The following is a 21,257-nucleotide window of genomic DNA, read 5'->3' on the forward strand; positions in this document are numbered from 1 at the left end:
TCAGAGTCCCCGTAAACCACGCAAAAACATACTTGTCCTCACTGAGATGAATTCGTTTTTGTCTGTCATTCCTCACAGTGTGAGCTCTCTCATGGAAGGATTAACTGCAGCTAAAAAAAGAAAAAAAGAGCTCCAAAGAATAGATGCTTTCACGTGATTAGGAACAGAGAGAGCCACTACAACCTGCTAAGAGCTGGCTGACTGCCTGGACTCTTCACTCAGCTTTTTGCATTTGTCAGCATTACTGTGCTTGTTCTCGACCAGAATACATAGAAACCAATTCACAACAACTTGAACAACTTTTTAGGATTAAACCGCCATCTAAATAACTGCTTTTTGGGATGAAGACTTTCATCACAATAAAAGACATTAATAGGAGTGGGTAAGTGGTGATTAGTTAGTGGCTACTAATAAACTATAGAAAATAGTCTCCTGATAAACAACATCTAACCTACACTCTTCCTAAAATGAATGCACTGATTTTGTCAGGCACTGTGGATAAAAGCATTTGCCAATTGGCATATTTAAATGCCATATTCGTAAGTGAAGCCTTATCCACCTGCAAATTGTTAAGATCTTTCTGGTATTTACAAAAGAGGGTGAAATCTAGTTTTGGCTTTGCAGTCTAGTAAAAGAAAAAAAGCTTTCTTTTCCCAAACAAAGCACAGAAAAACAATGTGCATGTGAATGCTGTATCATAAGCAAAATGAACAACACTGGATTCCCAGTGCAGGTTGGTAACACTGACAGTGAATGGAACCCAGCCTTACTCTCAGCATCACAGATTCAAACATGAAGAGGAGTGAGGCACAAAGGAGAGGACCAACAGATCAGTACAGGTAGCCAGGAGCAGGAGGAGGAGGAGGAGGAGGGGAGGGGAAAGAGGAAGAGGAGGGAGTTGAGGAAGGGTGAAGGGGGTGGGGTTTCATCAGTGGAAGGTGATAAACTTTGCAAACCTTCCAAACTTGTCCTTGCTGCATAGGAGAGGGGGGAAGCATTGGAACGGAGAGAAGAAGAGAAGAAATCAAAACAAAGAGCCCACCTAGACAAACTGCTGGATCACTGGTCTACACACTCGCTCACAAAAACACACACACACACACACACACACAAGCACACGCATGTCTTAAAACAGCTGCTCTCATACAGGTGTTTTCTGCATATCTGAGAGTTTAGTTAAGGATAGCCATTCTGGCTTTTCTTTTCAACACAAAACAGAAAAATGTGATCATGTTAACACTTGTTTTAACGCACGCTGTCTTCAAAAGTAACACAAAGTGTAGGGTCCCTACCTACGCACTCAGACACATTGAAAATAACACATCCATTTTAAGAGAGTGGAGGGGCTGAAAATAATATGGCTGACACTCCGGCTGTCAGCAGCGCCCCTGTCTCATACAGAACAGTGTGAAGACAAAGTTTGGCCCCTGCAGTTTTCACTGGCTGCAATATTTGCTCCACATTTCTGCTCCATGGCTGTTGCTTAGTAACTGACAATGTCTGCAGAGTTCCCTGATGGCTGAAGCACCGGGCGCTTCACTGCTGGTGATGCTCTAATACAGGTTTGAATTTATCATTTCATTGTTATATGGACATGTAGCAACATCATTCACTTATTTCTGGACTCTCTGGTCTGGTCCCAGTCGCACAAATAGACCTCACCTATAAAAAAAAAACAGTCAGGTCCTTCTGTGGTCCTGTAGGACTGTGATGGCACTTTTAGAGGACTTTGGTAAGTTGGAACTGGGTTTAGTCTGGTGGTGAAGTGGCACGAGCAGGACTTGACAACATGTGGCTTGATGTTGGCACAAAAAAAGTGGGTCAATAAAAAAGCCCTTGTGTTGTGGTTCTGGGCAACTGACAGCAAAACTGATGTTGACTTCTCAGGACTTAAAGGGTTAATAATGGTTCTGCTGTTATTTATCTTATTTTTATTCTTATTTTACCTTTTATATTCTACTTATTTGTTATCAAAACAATAGCACCTTCAGACCACGGCAAATTCCTTGTAATTACTTGGCAATAAACAGTTTCTGATTCTAATTCTGATTCTAATCCCGCCGGACAATATTAGCTTATACATGTATAGGTTTGAAGTTGTTTAAAAACTCCTTGTCTCCATTACATAGTCTGTCCTCCAGAGAGAACTCACGAGTTAACTTTTGACTGTAAAAAACTGTAAAATCTCTTCTTCAGTACGTATCTTGGTCTCAATTCTAAAAAACAAATCATCTAAAAGGGATCCGTGTCAAGATTGTTTCTTTATGTTAAGCGTTTATGTTTAAATTGGCCAATAGTTCAATGTATTCTCTCTCTCTCTCTGACTTTTTAAAGTCATGAATATTGATTGAAGTATGGAACTCAAAAATCCAATCCAGTCTCAATCAGGCTAAATCTATAGACCCTCAATTGGATCTCTCTCAACTAGAAATGCACCAATCAGATCGGGATCGTGACCTTACTAAGAGGATATGTGACGACCCACATTAAATACCATTCTTTTATTAATGTCATTATATAATTCATATATATAATTCAGTTCAGTTCATTCAGTCACAGGCTAATTCACAGCAATCTCTGGCACATAATATTGTATTGCATTTATCATTATATGCCAGGTATCATGATTGATCATCACTTTTTGATCGCTTGCGCCAGCCAACTTTCAGTATGTTGTAATGGCACACAGTCCTGACCATGTTGTTAACAGTTTAACTTTCAATGATTCGATGACCTTTTTTAATGAAGCCTTAACTAAACATGCGTGATTAACTACACATTGTTGATTGGCCGGTTTTCTTATCTGTTGAGTTTCTTCTTGGGAAGTAGAAGAAAAAGGAACAGTTAACAGTTAACAAAAACAGACAGCGAGACAAAACGGGTATGTTATTAACACTCCAGTCTATTATATTTTACCCACATTATTCTTATAAACGCATTTAGAGACACGGTAAATTCTGAATAAAAATTACTCTCATTTGATCCCTTTCTGCAACATATCCAATGTTTAATTTTCCACTGAATAACCAGCCCTGCTTTAAACCAATGATGAAAAACGGACTCAATTCAGATTGGATTTCCAATAGTATGTATTACATAACAGAAATTCCTGCATTTATGTGTGCATTTATGCGTAGCCTCACTGCTTGATTGAGTGCCGATGAGATAAGGGAATCCCTCAGCAAACGCTTTGGCCACCGCACATTTAGATTTAAACCATCTACATCACAGAGGTGCGCAGATAGTGTCATAAAGGGGCGAGAGTCTGCAGGTCTCCATCCAAACCAATCACTACAACAGGTGATTTCTCTGACAGAGCAAATTCAACCAAAAGGAGGGACTAAGCACCTGATGAAGTCTTCACTTTCAAAGAAAACCTGCATACTCACAGCCCTCAATAGCACAGCTGCCCATCTGTTACCCAAGTCACTCCAACTGAGTTTTATCTTTTCAAACCAAATAGAATTAATGAAAATATTAAACATGCCAACAGTCTGATGAAATTCAGTTTGTGCTGCAGTTTTCCCAGGGCAACATGCCATTCAGACCATGAGAAATTTATGGAGGTCTTGAGCAATTTGCCCTTAACAGCTCATAAAATGCCCTTGAAATAAAAAATGAAGGGTAAAAATGCCCCCAGTAATCAGGGGTGCCCTTCATTAAATGTCAACCTGTACTTTTTTTCCCCACAGTATGTAATTATTCATGTGTGCCTGCAGCTACTGTCCCCTCTGAGCCACCATAGGTAAGCCTATTACCAGCCTACACTTTCCAGTATATTCTGGGCAACAAAAAAAAAAAAAAAAAGAGAGCAGATTTTGTTGATCAGAGAGCAGCTACAGTGAGTATGCAGCATGAAGCAGTAGAAAATGTTGGCACCACACAGCCAGTAGAAGAAGAAAATCCTGATCTCACACAAACCACTTCTTCGTAAAAGAAACCCATAACAATTATTATTGTAAAAACTTAATAAATAGTGGACAGCATTATGCTTTAAAATAAATATCTGTTACATAAACTGACTGCTAATGCAATGCAAATATAATTATTATAGCTGAGATAAAATTAAATTGAAGGCCTGAAAATCCCCTAAAAACTGTGTCAGAGAGGTGTTTATTTCACCCAGTGTCACTCCATTTAAAACTGACATTAAAAACAATTAACATTGAGATTAATCAACATCTCTCTCACACGGTTTCAATAAAAACATTTTTGGCTACTGTTGCAGGGCTATTACACCAAACTGCATTACGATTTACCGATGTTCCTGTTGTTGCGTCCATCCTGTGGAGAGATCCAATGCTACAGTAGATCGTACTTCTAGTATTTGGAGAACATCCAGTCTAGCTCCTATAAATATTTCACTGTGTGCAGGTTTACTCCTTACACACAGGGACTATGCTGGGGTTTTTTCTTTTTTACTGTATTCATAATACATTCACAAAATGTATATTTTTAACTAACTGCACACAAGCTTAGGAGAGTATGGGGGGTTACCTGAGTGTAAGCAAGGTTAAGGAAAATAAATACCCTGTAAGCGCTGTGTGCAAGACAAAATATGATGTTAGAAGGTCCACTGGCTGAAAGATAAGCAAACAAAAACTTTTATGCCACTCAGCCAAGATTAATTAAAGGTGACTGTTACGGAAATTTTAAAGAGCATATTTTAAGGTTTTCTGCAGCTAGTCAATGGTGTGTAATGAGTGAATAGGCTTAAAATGGAAAAGAACATTGCTGTGATCTTAGATGACAATATTATTATTAGTGAGCATGAATTACTCTCTCCCAAAGGTAGAAACAAGACAACAAAGTCTGTCATCTGTGTTTTCATTAAGAAACATAATACAGCTACTCCACTAACGATAAATTAGACTTTGAAACTTTGTGAGCACTTCAGTTGGGAATTTCTGTGGAGTTTCAGAGCTAAAAAGATTAAACTTGTCTCCAAATTGCTATCGAGGGAGCAGAATCAGTCCAGAACGAGCCCACTGATTGTATCACAGATTACTGTCACAGTTCTTTCATTTCTAGCTTTGGGATGCTGTGGTTATTGGATGCTGGAAAGTTTTCTAATATCAGGTAAAAAGAAGCATTAAAAAAAACATTGGAACAGCTTTTCAGGGTGGATATGTTCAGAAGCCTTATGGTGAGGCAGATCAGGATAGATATGAAGATGATGGGACAGACAGAAAGAAAAAGGAAGGAAGGAGGGAGGAAAGGAAGGGCGTACTAAGAAGAGTAATCAGCAGCAAAATCTCAGTGACTGTGTCTGACTGCTCATACTGTCATAGCTTCCACAGAGAATAAAAATATATGTGTGCTCACAATGTTAAGTAAAAAGCTTACATTGTACTATGTTTATTTCTTCAGATTACTAATTATCAGACATTTTAGTTGACAATCAAATTATCTGATCATAATAGACTCAAGGTGCCTTCAGACCATCAATATAATTAACTGCTGAACAGCATAGAACAACTCAAAATGCCAATAAATAGGAAACAGTATGGGCTTTCAGACAGTTTGACTTCTACTCTGTACACTCTAAAACTTTAGGATGTGACTGACCTCTTTCTCTCCCTCCCTCTTTTTTTATTCATCATACATACCCAGGCACAAAGGCTCGTCCCACACAAACAGACCCACTACTCTTTTCCTCCCACACACAAACCATTGGTATACTATTTGAGCAACACAGTTAAGAGTCAGTAATATTAATAAATGTGTTATAGTTTATATTGTCTATTGAACTGTAATAATGTATGCAGAAAACTAAGCTGTAAATGCCATGTCAATGTTACTGAGAGTGGCTTAACATACTAAAATGCTATATATTTGTGCTGAAATAATAGGTTAATCCATCAAGGATTCCACATTAAGTGAGCAAAACATCTGCTAGATAAAGCTAGGGCAGACAAATGAAAAGAGCTACTTGCACTTATACGTTTTAAAGATATATTTTTATATAATATATTGGTTATTGTTTTTTTTTGTTTGACTGCTTGTCAGATAATGGGGGCAGTTTTTAGTCATCATATTGGCTTCTGATGTTATGCTGAGTGTTTGTTGATATTGTTGACCAGTAGAAGCTAACGTTAGCCATGACTTTAATGAATATTCGAATTAATTACAAAATAACCGACAATAAGCAGCCTTTAATAGTTATTTTCGCTTCATTTTCTCCTAATTGTTTTGCAAGCTAAATGTAGCTAGCTGTCAGCTTGGGTAAAAAAAACCAACACTAAATTACATACAACTGACTGGTTTGAACTATTAGCCGTTAGCATCAGGCTGCAGCTGTATCTGTGGTTTGGTGTTTAGGTGAGCTTCGTGTTTTGGCTTTTGGTGGAGCAGAGACGACGCCCGATTGCTAGCTTAGCGGTGGTTAGCTTAGCCAACAGCCGCCGCCATTACCAGCAGACGTTAGCTGGCTATTAACGCTACTGCAGGCCTGAAGGTTTGCCGACATCACATCAGGGGCTTAATTTGATAGTATTCGTTTTAATTGTGGTTTCTGATTGATATATATTTACCACACCGCTCACAGTAAGTGTCTACATTTGCCTTTAATCCAACCGAAAATCAGTTTACATCGTAAAACCAATAGGCAACTTTACCGCAAGCTAACGCGACAGCTTGTGGCTAGCAGTACCCACAGCCTGCTCCCAGGGATGCTAAAGGGACACATTTGGATAACGCAAGTGCCTATTGACACATATTTACATGTTGTACATGTACAAGGAAATTATTATCAGTGGCTAATATGCAAAATATCAGGGGTAAATTAATCTAGCTGCAGTTAATGTTAGAGTCTGACAGTCAGTGCTAGCTAATCAAGCATTCATACTGTCTCTTAGCGTTAATATTGACACTCGTTTGGGGTGCAGGTGCAGATATTGTCCATATATTGAATCTGTTAACAGCCCCATGTGGTTAATGAGGATATAACTGCGTGTGTGTGCGAACCTTTTTGATATTGTAAACACGGGTCAACATCCCGATGCCTCTGTCGTTGAGGATGGTGAGTTTTTCTGCCAGTTTCTGCTGGCTGGGCTGGATCACTCCCCGAGACATCTTTCCGCTGTTCGCTTAAATCTCCCAATTCAATCCAAGAAAATTATCACAAATCTCCGCAGCCTCTGGTCCGCAAAAGAAGGAAAAAAAGAAGCTGTGGTTTATGGCGTTATTAGATTTCGCCCATGTTCAGATATTCGGGGACAGCAGCTTCCTGTACTCCACCCCACCGTCTCCCTGCCTGTTTTTTTTTTTTTCGGTCACAGGGATGAGGAGTTGTCCTGGTTTTCACAACGAGGCTGGCTCCTGCTGCGTTCAGTTACCCTCGGCAATAGTAAAGCTCGGGGCCTGATGTAACCCAATTGATCATTGAACCATACAAACAAATGACCCCAGAGTCGGATACTAAAGGGAAATGCAACTATAAGGCCTTCAGTAATATTCAAGGTATAATGTTGGTGATAAGACTAAAACAAAGCATTGTGAACTTACTGTAAGGCCACTATTGATAACTGTTTTCTGCTGCTTCATCAAGACATGCTTTAACTTATCACTTCATCTTATGTTCTTGCTTTACTGTCATATTTAAGTGCAAATCTTTCTATAATGTTGTTTTCCCTCCAGTCTGTTTTCATGTTTGTTTGCCCCTTTACATTTTTCAGCACAGACTAGCTTGGCATTTTACGTTAGCATGGGGATGCTCACAAGTACAGCTTAACTATATTAAAGTTTAATTTTATAAATCAAAGTTGTTTAAATGATAGATGGATAGATTTGTTTGTAAATAAACCAAAAATTAACAGCCATATCAGCCACACCCTGAGCAGATTTCTTAGTGAACCCGTATCATTTACTATTTTACTGTGAATACATGAACGCATCACATTGTTGACGCAGCTTCCGACTCAGCTGTCAGTTCTGTGTTAAAGCCTTTGATTATTACTACAGTAGCTGTGTTTCTCACACATTTCTGCCTGTATTAAATACTCTAGCTGTAATAATGGCACATCTAGGCTTAATGCAGCGATGATTGAACTCTTTGCGGTATTTTGGTAGAATTCATTACATTTAGACCGGGTGGGTGCACGAAGCAGGAAATCTAAAGTGATAAAGCTCCGTGATTTTGTTCAGAAGCAGCCATTATCTACTGATGTGGTACACTTTAATGCCCACTTTTCAATTCGAGATTTCACAGTTTTAAAGAAGCCGGTGTGGGAAACTGAAAAAGATTACAACTGATTTGGTATGTTTTGGTGTTTGTTCATCTCAACTGAGACATACAGTGTGGTTTATTTACCTTTACATCACTGAGTATAAACTGATCACCTCGGTCTGTGTAACCTAATTCTTCCTCTGACAGTCTTTGGTTTGTTTCAGCAGAGTCCTTTAAACCCTTGTGTGATGCATTCGCTGGCTCAGGAGATCCAGGGTTTCTCCAAAAACCTTCTGAAGAAACAGTGCACACATGTTACCACGGTGACAGGCAGGAAGCTGCTGGAGAGGAGGAGTGATGGAGGAGAGGGAGAGGAGCAGGTTGAAGAGCTGGAGGAGGGAAGTGGATGTGGATTTGTAGAAGATAAAAGTCTGGACCTTCAAGTTGGTGTCGTTAGACCCTTTCTACTGCTGGGTAATATATATACCATTAATATAACTACTTCTAGTACTACTAATAGTGCTAGTCTACTATTGTTTTTAACCTTTTAACTTCCTACTACTGCTACTACTACTTTTACTATCACTCCTATCACTACAACTACTGTTAATTATTACAACAACTACTACTGCCATTACTACTTCAAGGACTTTTTGAGCTTTTTGACTTTTTTCAACTAAAACTCATTCCACTGCTACTATGAGTACTACTGTACTACTACTATACAGTACTACCACCACCAATACAACACCCACACAAGTACCACAAGGGTCGCTATCACAACTTCTAACTGTTCAGCTACTACGTCCACTCATTGTACTACTCCCAGGGTAGAAAGAGCATTTGAGTAATGTACTCATGACTTAAATATCATTTAAGTGGAAGTCAAAAGTACCTTTTTGAAAGCGCCCATGTAGCATCTTGAACATTTTAATAAAATACACTCTCCAAAAGAATCCTATTCTATTCTCTATTCACTTTTTCAGTAGTAGTTGAGAGCAGTTCATCACCAACAATCTATTGAGGTAGAAGTAGAAGGACAAAGAGCTTATTTTAGAATATAAGTACACAAAAAGTACTTTGACATAAAATCCCAAATCTACTGATGCTGAAGATTAAAGACAAAGGTCTGATTTTAGAATCTTAATTAAAAAACTTCAAATATATATAAAAAAAAGGCACAATCGCAGTAAGTACTTGTAAGTATCTGTGATAAAGTGCTCTAAACTCAAGGTTCACTTATCAGCTTTTTTGGAGCTTTTGATTTTATTTCACGGCCCTCCTCAGGTGAATGTGCTCAGGTGTCACTGCATGACTTGTGTACTTGTAATTAGTTGTTTTCCACTCCTGGCTACTACTTCTACTAAAACATCCACCACCACTGCTACCAGTATTAATACTACTACTACTACTACTACTGCAGCTATTCCAACAGCTGCTACTATTATAATAATACATTTCTGTTGTCATTAACTAATAGTGTTTCAATTGAACTCACTTCCTCTCTTAAAGTCCATTCTCCAGAGACAGATGTTGTGACATGTTTATGGTAGCACAGTGGGGAGACCTCGCTGCAGCCTGTGAGCTTTTAATTGTCCAACAGTTTCATAGTGTCTCCGTCACTTCAGTATTCCAGTCCACAAAGGCAATAGGTTTGTTCCTAATATTGAATAAATAAAATCCTAATAATTAATAAATCAATGTCATTAATTTTGAATTCGTCTCAGGGAGCATGGTGGTCTGCCCTTCAGATGGAGGACGCAGGTCGACTCCCTCACATGTCAGCATGTATCCGTCCTGCTGAAGTGTCCTTGAGCCTGACATTGACTCCCCTCTCTCAGCTCTGGCGTGCCGTTCTTTTCTTTAGCTTACGTCGTGCTTTGACCTCGCTGCGGGAGAGAATCAAAGAGAGAATTTCTCAACAGGGATCAATAAAATATATCTGTTAGGCTCCATAGAGGTGGCACAGTGCTAATAGCATTAAACTGCTCCCTGTTACGACGCTTTACACGATCACTTCTTTGAAAGATTTACAATAAATCACCGTGGTAAACTTTTGGCAGGTTTTCTCCAACACTGAAATGCCTCTTTGTTGTTGTGATTCTCATTCAACTTGGCAAGCAGCCGTTTGTCTGTGATGTTGTCATATTACAGTATGTACAGTATGTATGCCTTCTTCTCAGCTCTCTTTAGCACTGTGAAATATTTTCAGCATTTCTGATATTTATAATATACTTCCATTCTTTGGTAAATTCCAATGATGGTTATTATTTTGTCATGCATATAAACACGACCAGTCCGACACCACAAATTAATATAAACCAGAATCACAGAGCTTCATGTTTACAGATAAATTCAGAAAGGACTAATAAAGCATGTTGTCGCTGACCAATGAAAACCATGTTGAAAATGTCAATGTTTTATGAAGTATGAAAAACAGCTTTGTTTTAATGAAATAGATCAACATTTTGGGAAATATGCTTCTTTGCTTTATTGCTGGGAGTTAGATGAGAATATTGATTCCACTCATATCACAGGAAACCGTTATCTTAACGTAAAGACTGGGAACGGGAGGAAACAGCTAGCCTGGCTCTATCCAAAGGTCAAAACTTCCACCTCTAAAGTTAAATTAACCAACACGTTGCACTTTGTTTGTTTAATCCGTTCACAAACCGACGTGTAGAAATAAGGTTTTACAAGGGGGGTTTGGTGCTGCTCTATTTCTTGGCCAGAGCCAGGCTAGCTATTTCCCCCTGTCTCCAGTCTTTGTGCTAAGCTAAGCTAACCTGTTGCTGGCTGTAGCTTCATATTTAAAGCACAAACATTTACCAAAAACTGTTGAACTATTCTTTTAAGCTCTGTGACAACTTTTACTTCTACAGGTGGCAATCGAACAGCTCTTTGCTGTTTGTACATATGTTAAACAACGTCTTTAATCATGAAACAGCACATTTCTAAAGATAATCATGGCTATAATTTGTAGATATAGTAGAATTGTCTGAACCCACAAAAGAGCATTTAATCCTTCATCTGAAAACCTAAAAATCACCAAATATATATTTACATTGGACAGAGACAATATTACAATAATTGTAACATACAAGAGAAATCAGTGCAAAGGCAGAAGAGAGTTTTCAAAACCCTTTTCACAGATGTGTCAGTTTAAATATTTTCCTTCTACACTGATGAGGCATATGGGCTGCGGCTGGCTTATTTCCAAAGACACGCTATCCTTTGGATTTAGATTTACTTCTCAACACCATGCATTTGGCATTATGTGAAAGTGGCTTTGGCTACTGCAAAGAGTGCAAATATTGCTACTTTAAAGGCAGTGAGCTGCTGCTGCTGCGGGTATCCACACTGCCATCATTTTCTGTTTCCTGCCCATATGTCTCTTTCACATGATCATCCAGCTCCTGCTGTTCAAGACTACCACTGCATGTGACAAATTGAAAGAGACTGTTGCTCAGTCTGTTTTAATTGTCTCCTTCGATGACTTCAGGTTGGCTTGCTCATTTTATTTCCTCCATTTGTCTTTGACCTGCGTCCTCTGCTGCGTTACTCATTCAAACTCTTGCTGTTATGAAGGCCTTTGCTCACTCTTTTCATGAAAATCATAAACTTCCTTCTCTGCAGCTGTAGATAATATTGGATGTTTATTTCAGCAGTTTTACAGCCTAGTCTGGCGCTACTGTACAAATCATTCTCCTGTAGCTTGAAGCCATTTTACTGCTGGTTTCTGCTGACTGATATCTTCCCTCCTTGGTGTTGCAGCTGTTTTCTGTCTGAATGTTTTAAGTGATATAGGTGCTGATATCCTGCAGTATTTGTTTTCTGCTGTTGAGGTTTGACACCACTGAATCGACAGTGTTTGTATCTTTGTGGCGTCTGATTGCTCTCTTTGTAAGACACTGATTGTTCCCTGGTTTATTTGAAAAGGAATAAGGCTTCAGAAATGAGGCATATTATCATCATTAGTTCATCTGTTGATTGTTTTTGTGATTAAGAGATTAATTGTCCATCAAATGTCAGAAAATAGAGAGCCTTTCACATTTTCCCAGAGCCCAGGGTGACATCTTCAGATCGCTTGTTTTGTTCAAGATAAAGATATTCGACTTAAAATGTTTGAAAAAAAAAACAAAGAAGAGGAAGAAGCAGCAAATGTTTGGCCCTTTTGTTTGATAAATGACTTAAAAGATACATTTTCTGTTGATCGACTAATCAACTATTCGCTTCTGTTCTAATAATGAATAAAAATGTTTACAGTTTTAACAAAACCAGCAGCATCGCCATCATCACCGTAACACTGATAGTACTGTACAGCTGAATTAAATGGTACATTTTGTGTCCCTCATGTAAAGGTTACAAAGGAGATGCTGATTAATATTCATGTGAAGAGGGGGGAAAGCAGCATTTGATCAATTTAAAACTGAGCAATTATTATCAGGCTGTAGGAAGCGTTTTTTAAATTGATAAGTTTTAGTAAGCAGAGGCATGCCCTCCTGTCCGTCCTCTCATCGAGTTGTTTCTACCTTTTCAGGCTCTCAGGATGCAGCCCACGACATTGACACCCTGCAGAGATATAAGGTCAGTACAGGGGGATCAATAGAGCGGGCATGCCCTTGCCTTGTTGTGATTGCATGTGTAGTGACATGAGATTAGAGGCAGCCATGTTCCTGCGGGACGGCAAGCCAATAGCCAGAGGAGCTTCATGACTCATGCAGTGACAATTTGGCTCAGTAGAGGGAGTAAATGATTACAGTAAGTCTCAGCGCTGCGTCTCCACATCAGAGAAATGTGACTACTCCTCTCTGCAGTGGCTGCTCCCAGGCACAAGCATATTGCTGCCTGTGCAGTCTCAGGGTGATGAATTGGAGAGATTACAAACACCTTCACTTCCTGTTACTGCGATGAAACCTTGACTGCCTAATAACCAAACCAACCAGGGTTTCCCAGATAGCTAGTGAAGCTCAGGAGACTTGACAGTGGGCTCAAATAACAATTTATAAAGGGATCTGCTCTCACCAGTTAACATTTAATACACAGTTACTGGCTCTGGACTCCTGATTTTGAGTCTCATCTTGGTTTTGATCATATTCAGGGTATAATGTTTACATGGAACATAGAGAAACCTGGTTATCTATCTCCCTGTTTCACTGATTCTTAGTATTGTTCAGTTTTCTGTCTGTATCGGTGCACGTTTGTCTTGATTCCTCCTCATCCAGCAACACTGTCTGAGGATGAACCCAGTTTGGATTCTGGCTGCATTGCCTCTCTACTGGATCCAGCTTCTCTATAAATTCTCTAGTAATGGATGAAAAGAGCAACAAAAAACATTTCATCATCTGAATTACAGAAGTCAGCAGGTGGACCCAAATTATCTCATTAATTGTGATATTTTTTGTTTCACTGACTAATTACTACATAACTCGATTTGAGAACGCACCTGTGAACATGACAGAGAAAGATCAGAAACATGGTTATGGTGTTAATATTCCCCAAAACCAGGATATTCTATTGAAGTATTTATTATGTTGTATATATCTTTTTTTTTTGACATATGCAGTTTTATTCTATTAGGTTGTATTTTTGGCCAGAGACAACAGATGAAAATACAGGTTGAAGAGCATTGTACCTGTCAAACTACTTAAATAACATATAAATGAATAAATAAACATATAACTAGGATTTTATAAAAGCCTGATCATAACCAGGCTATTAGTGTGCATGCAAACACACTCATTACTGATGAAATGTGCTCTGCACCATCCTTTGTTCTTATTAAAGGCTGCCATAATTCTATATTTTTATTGTCAACAAATCCCATGAAAAGATCAAAACAAACAATGTGTTAGTCCCTCTCATTATTTTCTGACCTCCCCACTCTGTCTGTGGCCCATTGGTTCCTACTGATCTTTAAAAATGACTCATATATATAGTTTTGAAAAGGTCTCAGTAATTCTTAAAACAGCTCAACACTGTAGTTTTTAGCAAATGCTACACAAACAGGGAAATGGTGCATTTGTTGGGGACTATTTTCTGCTGCGGATTAATCCACATTTGGTGCTCTTATGAGTATTTTTGTCAGCAAGATGGTGTATGTGGGAATGACTCAAGATAAACTACAGTGTGTTTTTCATGGTAATGAAGGAACATGTCACCCAGTGCAACGCTGTGGCTCACTGATGTGTTTTTAATGGTGTTTGGACAACAATGGACCGCTATGGCACAGGATACACACACACAATACTTGTTAGTAGGATCAATTCACTGCTGGTTTTGGTCTTTTCATTCAATTTGTTGACAATTAGAAGAATGTAGAATATCACCAGACTTATCCTTTAACTTGTGGAAAAGGATGTTAGATGTTACAAGCAGTCCAAAAGCAGGACACCTCAGTACGATGCTAAGAGAATTTAGCCCTCCGAGGTAAGCTAAATTTAAGTGAGAGTAGACAGATGCTGCAAAATGAATTGGAGCCATCTGTCTTCTTTCCCGTCTCCCTCGCTGTCTCTCGCACTCTTTCCTCTTCGTCTTTCCTCCCCCTCTTTGTCAACCCTCTTCTTTCTTTCTCCCCTCTCACTCAGTCACACTCAGGTGGCGTCATGTCATCAATATGGCTGACAGGACATCTCTCTTTCCCTCTTACCAAAGCGGAAAAACAGCCTTTAAAACAAGTGAGTGCTCAGGGGTCATTTGCTCAATGAGTTTCACGTCTCTTTCTCCCTGTCAGGTGTCTCACGTGCTAAATGTGGCCTACGGAGTCACTAACCTGTTCCCAGATCAGCTGGTTTATAAGACACTCCAGATCCTGGATCTCCCAGACACTGACATCACTTCATATCTCGGGGAATGCAGCTCCTTCATAGATCAGGCACGAGAACAGGTACACGTACACACACACACACACACACACACACATAGTTAGGATGTAATCAACTCAATGTAAAATCAACTGAATTTTACTTAAAATGTTTTAAAGAAAAGTTTATCTGGAGAAATACACTTATTCGCTTATTGGCCGAGAGTTAAACTTAGCTGTGCGAAGTGTATGAAGCAGCCAGCTGAGTTTTTCCCAGCATCCTCGGCTGGTCCCCCCCGTAGAGCCAGGCTAGCTGTTTCCCCCTGTTTCCTGTCTTTGTGCTAAGCTAAGTTAGCCAGTTGCTGGCGGTAGCTTCATATTTACCGTACAGACATGAGAGCGGTGTCAAGCTTCTCATATAACTCTTGGCAAGAAAGCGAAGAAGCGTATTTCCCAAATTTTAGAAGTATTTCTTTAAGTCAAAGTACAGAAATATTATCAATATTATCAGCAAAACGTGCCTCTTTCAGTCTTGTGTTTATATAGTATATTATTGGATAAGTCTGATAAATAAATTCTGCTTCTGATTCTTTTAAAGCAGCATTTTAATCGTGTAGTTTGTTGAGAGGAAACTTATTTTAACTACTTTATAATACAGTTGGGTAGTTTAATTAATAATGCATAATATTTTATATGCCCATTATGTTGTTTGTAAAATCTTAATCTTAAGCTCAATATCTCCTCCTGAAATCTAGTAGGGTAGAAGAATAAAGTAACATGAAATTTAAATAATCGAGTAACCTTAAAATTTTACCGCATAAAAAATGCATCCAATCTATTTGAACATTTCTGTATCTACTTTCTCTCAGGAGGCTCATGTAGCCTAAAAATGCCATCTTTTATATCTGCCGGATAATTTAACATGTCAGTGTGCATGCACAGCTACTCTGCTACCTCACTGTGATGCATTTACACACATATACAGCAGTCAGTTAAGTATAAGTCAGCATAAAGGCGAGTTGGGTGGCCAGAATACCTATTAAAAGACCATGCTGGGGTAATTTAATGTAGAAAGTCAAAATATTCTTTGCTTACACTTAGTTTTCAGTTCTCAGTCATTTCACATGCTGTATGTAATACTTTTTAAAGGGACTATTTCCTGGCAGAGGCTTGCAGTTCTTCCTGTGTGTGTGTGTGTCAGGAGATTGACCGTAAGCAGAGCGTAATGTGATGTGAGCACTGATATGAAAACACTCAACTCGAGCGCAATGAAATAACGGCAAAACAAGAAACTCTGACAAAACCAAATTAAGTCCCCATGTTTGCTGTGATGGATTATCTTGCTCAGGCAATTTTCAGTCTGTAGAAGATTTCTGTTGTTTCCTCTTTCTGTAGGAAGGAAAACACGACGTAACTATGGTGACTGCAGACACCGGCAAAAATGATATAAAAGGAGCAGGGAAACCTTTCTGATTGATAGAAACTTATTAAAGACTGATATCATTGGTATAGCCTCTCTATATGCTGTGTATGTGCGTCATTTGATTGTGTTTTACCCAGAGGAACTGCCTGATTGGGTTATATTTTGAAATGAAAGCACAGATAACGGTGACAACATGTCAATTACAGCAACCGATGCACTGTACACGCGTGTAGCCCAAGCTAATCTAAATCTCCTGGCCCTCAATGGGGATTGATTGACATGTAAAATAAAAATTGTGCTTACAGTTTCTGCTCCGCTCCATTTCAGCCAGTAGAGTAGAGACTTTATTCTGTGATGGGAGGCTCCATTTTGAATAAAAGAGACAAATGTGTCAATATGCTGAGCTTCAGAACTGAGCCGTGGGCCTGCACGCATTGTCTAAAGATGTGGCTGGAATTTAAAAAATTCATTTCCAGCCTGGCACTCTAGGCAGTAAAATAATTACATCAACATTAATATTAATCATATTGCAAATTTTGACACACACAAACCACAGACACAGATTTATTCCGTCTCAACTTGCTCTACATGCTTTGTCTGGTGCTGCTTCCAGAGAAGTTGGAAAGTCAGAAATGACAGATTTTCACGAGGAAAAATGCAGTGAAACGACTCTTTCAGACGTTATGTCAATATGGTGAACGCTGCACTCATGAACTAGAACATGTTTAGAAGTTTTAAATGACAAAAAAAGATAAAACCTAGCATTAGTGGTATCTGGCCACGTAGATATCAGCCTCTGAAACGTTTTTATTCCTGATTCGACCGCTTGAACGAGTGAAGGTTATAATTAAAGGCCACGATTTCTGAATTTGACCTGTTCTTCTTTAATGTTTACCCTCTTAACCTCTCTGTTTTCCTGCATCACGCTCACTTTCTCTTCCCGCAGGACGGCGTGGTGCTGGTCCACTGTAATGCGGGCGTGTCACGCTCCTCCTCCATCGTGATTGGCCACCTGATGTCGAGGGAGGGGCTGCCGTTTGATGATGCATACAGCCAGGTGAAGCTGGCGAGGCCCTCGATTCGCCCCAACCCCGGCTTCCACCAGCAGCTACAGAGCTACAAACCTTAAAGCTGCATTCTTTTAATATTTATAATTTGTTTTGTCCACTTGGGAGCAGCAGGAACAAGCTGTAAACACAACACTGACACCTTAACGTTTAAGTTAAAATGGGGAACTTGTTGGCAAACAGTTGCTTATTTACACATCCAGTAAATACAGAGTGAGTTCAATATTCACTCGAGCTCTGTTTTTGGTCTGGCTCTTTAGCTGCTAAATGCTCCAGTATGTCGCTAACTACTGTGTGCTGCTGAGCAGGTAGTGTCCGGTGGGTGTTTAGAGCTTTTTCACTGAGAACTGATGTGGATGTGTAAGACTGAACCAGAAAGGAAAGTTGTGGGCCGTAAAACCAAAACAATGATCTGAAAGATGCTTAAACGCTCTGTAGAGATGAGGGGAATGCTTTAGGTTGGCTTTACTTTTACCTGTGATCAACATTTTATTTTGAAAATGTCCCTGTTTTTCTCTTTTTGTCAAGATTGTAATGTTTTACTATCAAAGATAATGAAAATGTCAATGGAGGATCTCATCAAATTGTAGGAGGAGAAGATATTTACTTTTTAAATGTCTTGTTAAGCATTGCTTTGTTTCTACATCAGTAATGTCTTGTTTATGTGCCTTACATACTGTAGATGTATGTTCATGCACTCGCCCAGTATGTCTGCATGTGTTGAGTGTGTAATCTTTAACCCTGTGAGTCTTCTGTCTGCCCTTCATTCCACAGTAGTAAAAGCTTTGTTAAGAAACTGATTTCCTATTAGATTTGTTAATTTTGGAGGCACATATTGTCTTTGCAGTATAGATTGTTTCCTAATTAAAGACGCAGTGTTTCCTGAGGTACAATTTAATTTCTTTCTTCTTTCACTCCACTAACAGACACACCATCCATTATAATGATTACCCTCACTGCTGCATTGTCTCTATCAATTAAACAAGTTTGCAAAGTTGATGCGCTAACCTCGCTCCCTTGAAATAATTAGCTTGTAATTAGCTTGTTAGATAATGAGGGGGAATCCAGTTGGCTCACATGCTAATCAACAAACCCTGCTGGGACGAGCTCCTGACGCTGCAAACTCAGCGCACAAAGGTATCATATCCCAATCTTCACTGTTTAAATGGAAGTAGAGTCTATAGATGAGAACGTTTACTGGTGGTTATTGTTACTGATTAATGTCCACAGTGCTGGAGTTAACAGTCCAGTCCTCAGAGGGGGAGATGTTCTGCACACTTGTATGCAAGCTAAATACATTAGTACTAGTTTTCATTTGTAAGACAGAAAATCCATGCTCTGGGTTACATACTCTAATCTGCAATATTACAGTGACATAAAATAAGCCTGAAGTTTGCTGCCCCAAAGCACAAAATTATGTTAATTTAACTGCTCAGATTTGTCTGGTTTTAAAAAGTCAGTTTTCAGGCTGAACTTTTGAATTAAAGCGTAGAGAGCATTTTTTAACCATGTCGGCTGGTCAGTGGGGCCATCCCTTTGATCTAGACTGAAGCGGATTAAAGTTTGGTACCAGTATGCACGGGGCCGTAATGACTTTAGTGGTCCCGACTTTTCCTCTAGCGCCACCATGAGGTTGACATTTGTGGTTTTGAGTGAAATGTTTCAACTATTGGATGGATTGCCATGAAATGTGGTACAGACATTCATGTTCCACTTCGGATGAAATGTGATAACTTTGGTGATCCCTTAACTTTTCAGCTAGCGTCATCATCAGGTCAAATTTTAATTTGTCCAATTTAGTTGGTTTATGACTGAATACCCATCAGGTAGAAATGCTAGCATGCTAATAAGCTAAACTAAGATGGTGAACATGGTTAACAGTACACCTGCTTAACATTTGCATGTTTGCATTATCACTGTGAGAATTTTAGTATGCTGACGTTAGCATTTAGCCCAAAGCACCGCTGTATCTCTAAGTACAGCCTCACAGAGCTTACATAAATAGTACTAAATAGGCCCAATTTTGGTTGATGGACACTTTTCTCCCATAGATAGAGGGGCAGCTCACAGCAGAGGTGTAAATTACAACCTGATTTGAGTCGTTTTGTTCAGTTCAGTTTAAAGATTCATAGTCATTATGCAGTTTGTTCCCTTTTTTCTAAGCTATGTGAACGCATCCTTGTTCTGATTCTGTCTTCAGTTCAGTCTGTTGCAAGTTCAAGCTGTTATGTTCACTTCAGTACAACCTCGGGGGCGTTGCAAGCACTTTTTATGAGATGAATTGCTGAGCGGCCTATTATTTACAACAGATAAACACATTGTTTCTGTGGTTTTAATAAGCTTTTTAATGAGGAAGTAAAGTGCAGTGTGTGACGGCTGAGCTGACAGCAACACTCTCAGTCACCAGGAAGTGGAGCTCCTCTGCTAAAAGCTACTGATTTGTTCTGTAACAATTTCAGTATATCCAGTTCACTTTGAAGATTCTGTGTTAAAGATTAGTTTGTACGTGTACTGCACACCTCCAGCTCACAGCTGGGGAAAAATAAACAAATTAAAGTAATTGGTGGTGAAACAGCTCCAGAAAGATCTTTGGGGAAAAAAAAACAACAAAAAAAGTTTAATTGGCAGTATCATTGCAAAGACGGTGCACGTATTGTATAAATAGTTAGCATAAAATGGTAATGTTGATTTCTATTATGCTAACTGCTAAGACAGTACACTATGATGATTAGTATATATTATTTAGGATAACTAGGATGTATTAGGGACTTGGGACACAGCTATAGTCTTAACTGCTAAACCAGCGACATCTTTACTCACATTATCATGATTGTTCCAGTGTTTTGCATCCTGATGTATTACTTCTTCAAGAAAGACATTTGAGCAGGATCTTTTGCTCTCATTGGAGAGCTTATTTGTCCCCTTTTTGAAAAAGCAGCTTTGTTGTTTGTGTCAGTTGCAGGCTGCCGTCGCTCAGGGGAAGTGGGGTGGAGGTTGGTGCTCTGCCAGAGACTTGGAGGAGGAGATAAGTTCTGCCAAATTGGTTGCAATTCCTTGTAGTCCTATAAAGGTCATAGATTATTTAACACGCCTTTAAAGCCACGGGCTGATTGCAAAGAGCAGGCCTCTGATGCTGTTAATAACTAAATATTTGGGGCCTATGGCTTTGTTTTCTCCCGATATATGTACACCACTGTCCAATAAATACACAACTCTGCTCGTTATAGTCTTAAATTGAAAATAAAATATTGAACCAGTGTCTAACTAATGGCAACACTGCCAATATGCAGTCTGTGGCAGCACTTGAGTGTAGGGGAGTTTGGCCTTTTCTTTGGTGTTGTTCAATGGTGTATCACTGAAGAATATCTGCTATGAAGCCAACTGGGTTTCCCCTGACATTTTTGTGACATTTTACCGTCTGGATGTGATGGTCCACAGTATGGCACAAGCTGTCCCATCTGCAGGGTCTCATGGGGTCCAACCGCCATCTCAGTCTGTGCAGGCCACAATATGAGAATATTAACGGACAGCGAGAGGTAGGTTGCAAACAGGGTGTTGAATAATTTCCCCTAAAGCAGCACAATGTTATCTGGCCTGTTAGCTTTCATTAGATTTGATGAACTGCAGAAGTGAACAATGGAGAATCCTGGGTTGCCTTTTTTCTTTTCCTTTCCCACAAAAAACAAATCCAGTCACAAACTAAATGAACAGTGCAAGACATTACAAATACCAACATGAATAAAGCATTTTTTTTGCACTACTGTCTGCTTGTACAGTTTGTTATGTGCATTTCTTTAC

The 21,257-nt window shown here is 39.2% G+C and overlaps 2 protein-coding genes across 4 annotated transcripts in view; one reads left to right on the top strand and one right to left on the bottom strand.

The window, feature by feature from the left end:
- Positions 1 to 7,239, bottom strand: part of nckap1 (NCK-associated protein 1) — a 30,760-nt gene extending 23,521 nt beyond the window's left edge. For 2 of the 3 annotated variants that reach the window (XM_070915527.1, XM_070915528.1), the window contains exon 1: positions 6,967 to 7,239. In XM_070915527.1, coding sequence (XP_070771628.1) covers positions 6,967 to 7,074 — 108 coding nt within the window. In that variant the 5' untranslated portion in view covers positions 7,075 to 7,239. Of the gene's footprint in view, positions 1 to 956; positions 975 to 6,966 lie in introns of all 3 variants that reach the window. The other variant, XM_070915529.1, reaches the window with a different exon arrangement.
- Positions 7,240 to 8,415: 1,176 nt separating this feature from the next.
- Positions 8,416 to 17,541, top strand: LOC139294407 (dual specificity protein phosphatase 19-like). The gene is made up of 4 exons (XM_070916295.1): positions 8,416 to 8,641; positions 12,708 to 12,754; positions 14,901 to 15,053; positions 17,339 to 17,541. The coding sequence occupies exons 1-4, from the start codon at positions 8,416 to 8,418 to the stop codon at positions 17,519 to 17,521; spliced, it is 609 nt and encodes a 202-aa protein (XP_070772396.1). The 3' UTR covers positions 17,522 to 17,541.
- Positions 17,542 to 21,257: the final 3,716 nt, after the last annotated feature.

Source organism: Enoplosus armatus, chromosome 12, assembly GCF_043641665.1.
Source record: "Enoplosus armatus isolate fEnoArm2 chromosome 12, fEnoArm2.hap1, whole genome shotgun sequence".
In the NCBI taxonomy this organism is placed as follows: Eukaryota; Metazoa; Chordata; class Actinopteri; order Centrarchiformes; family Enoplosidae; genus Enoplosus; species Enoplosus armatus.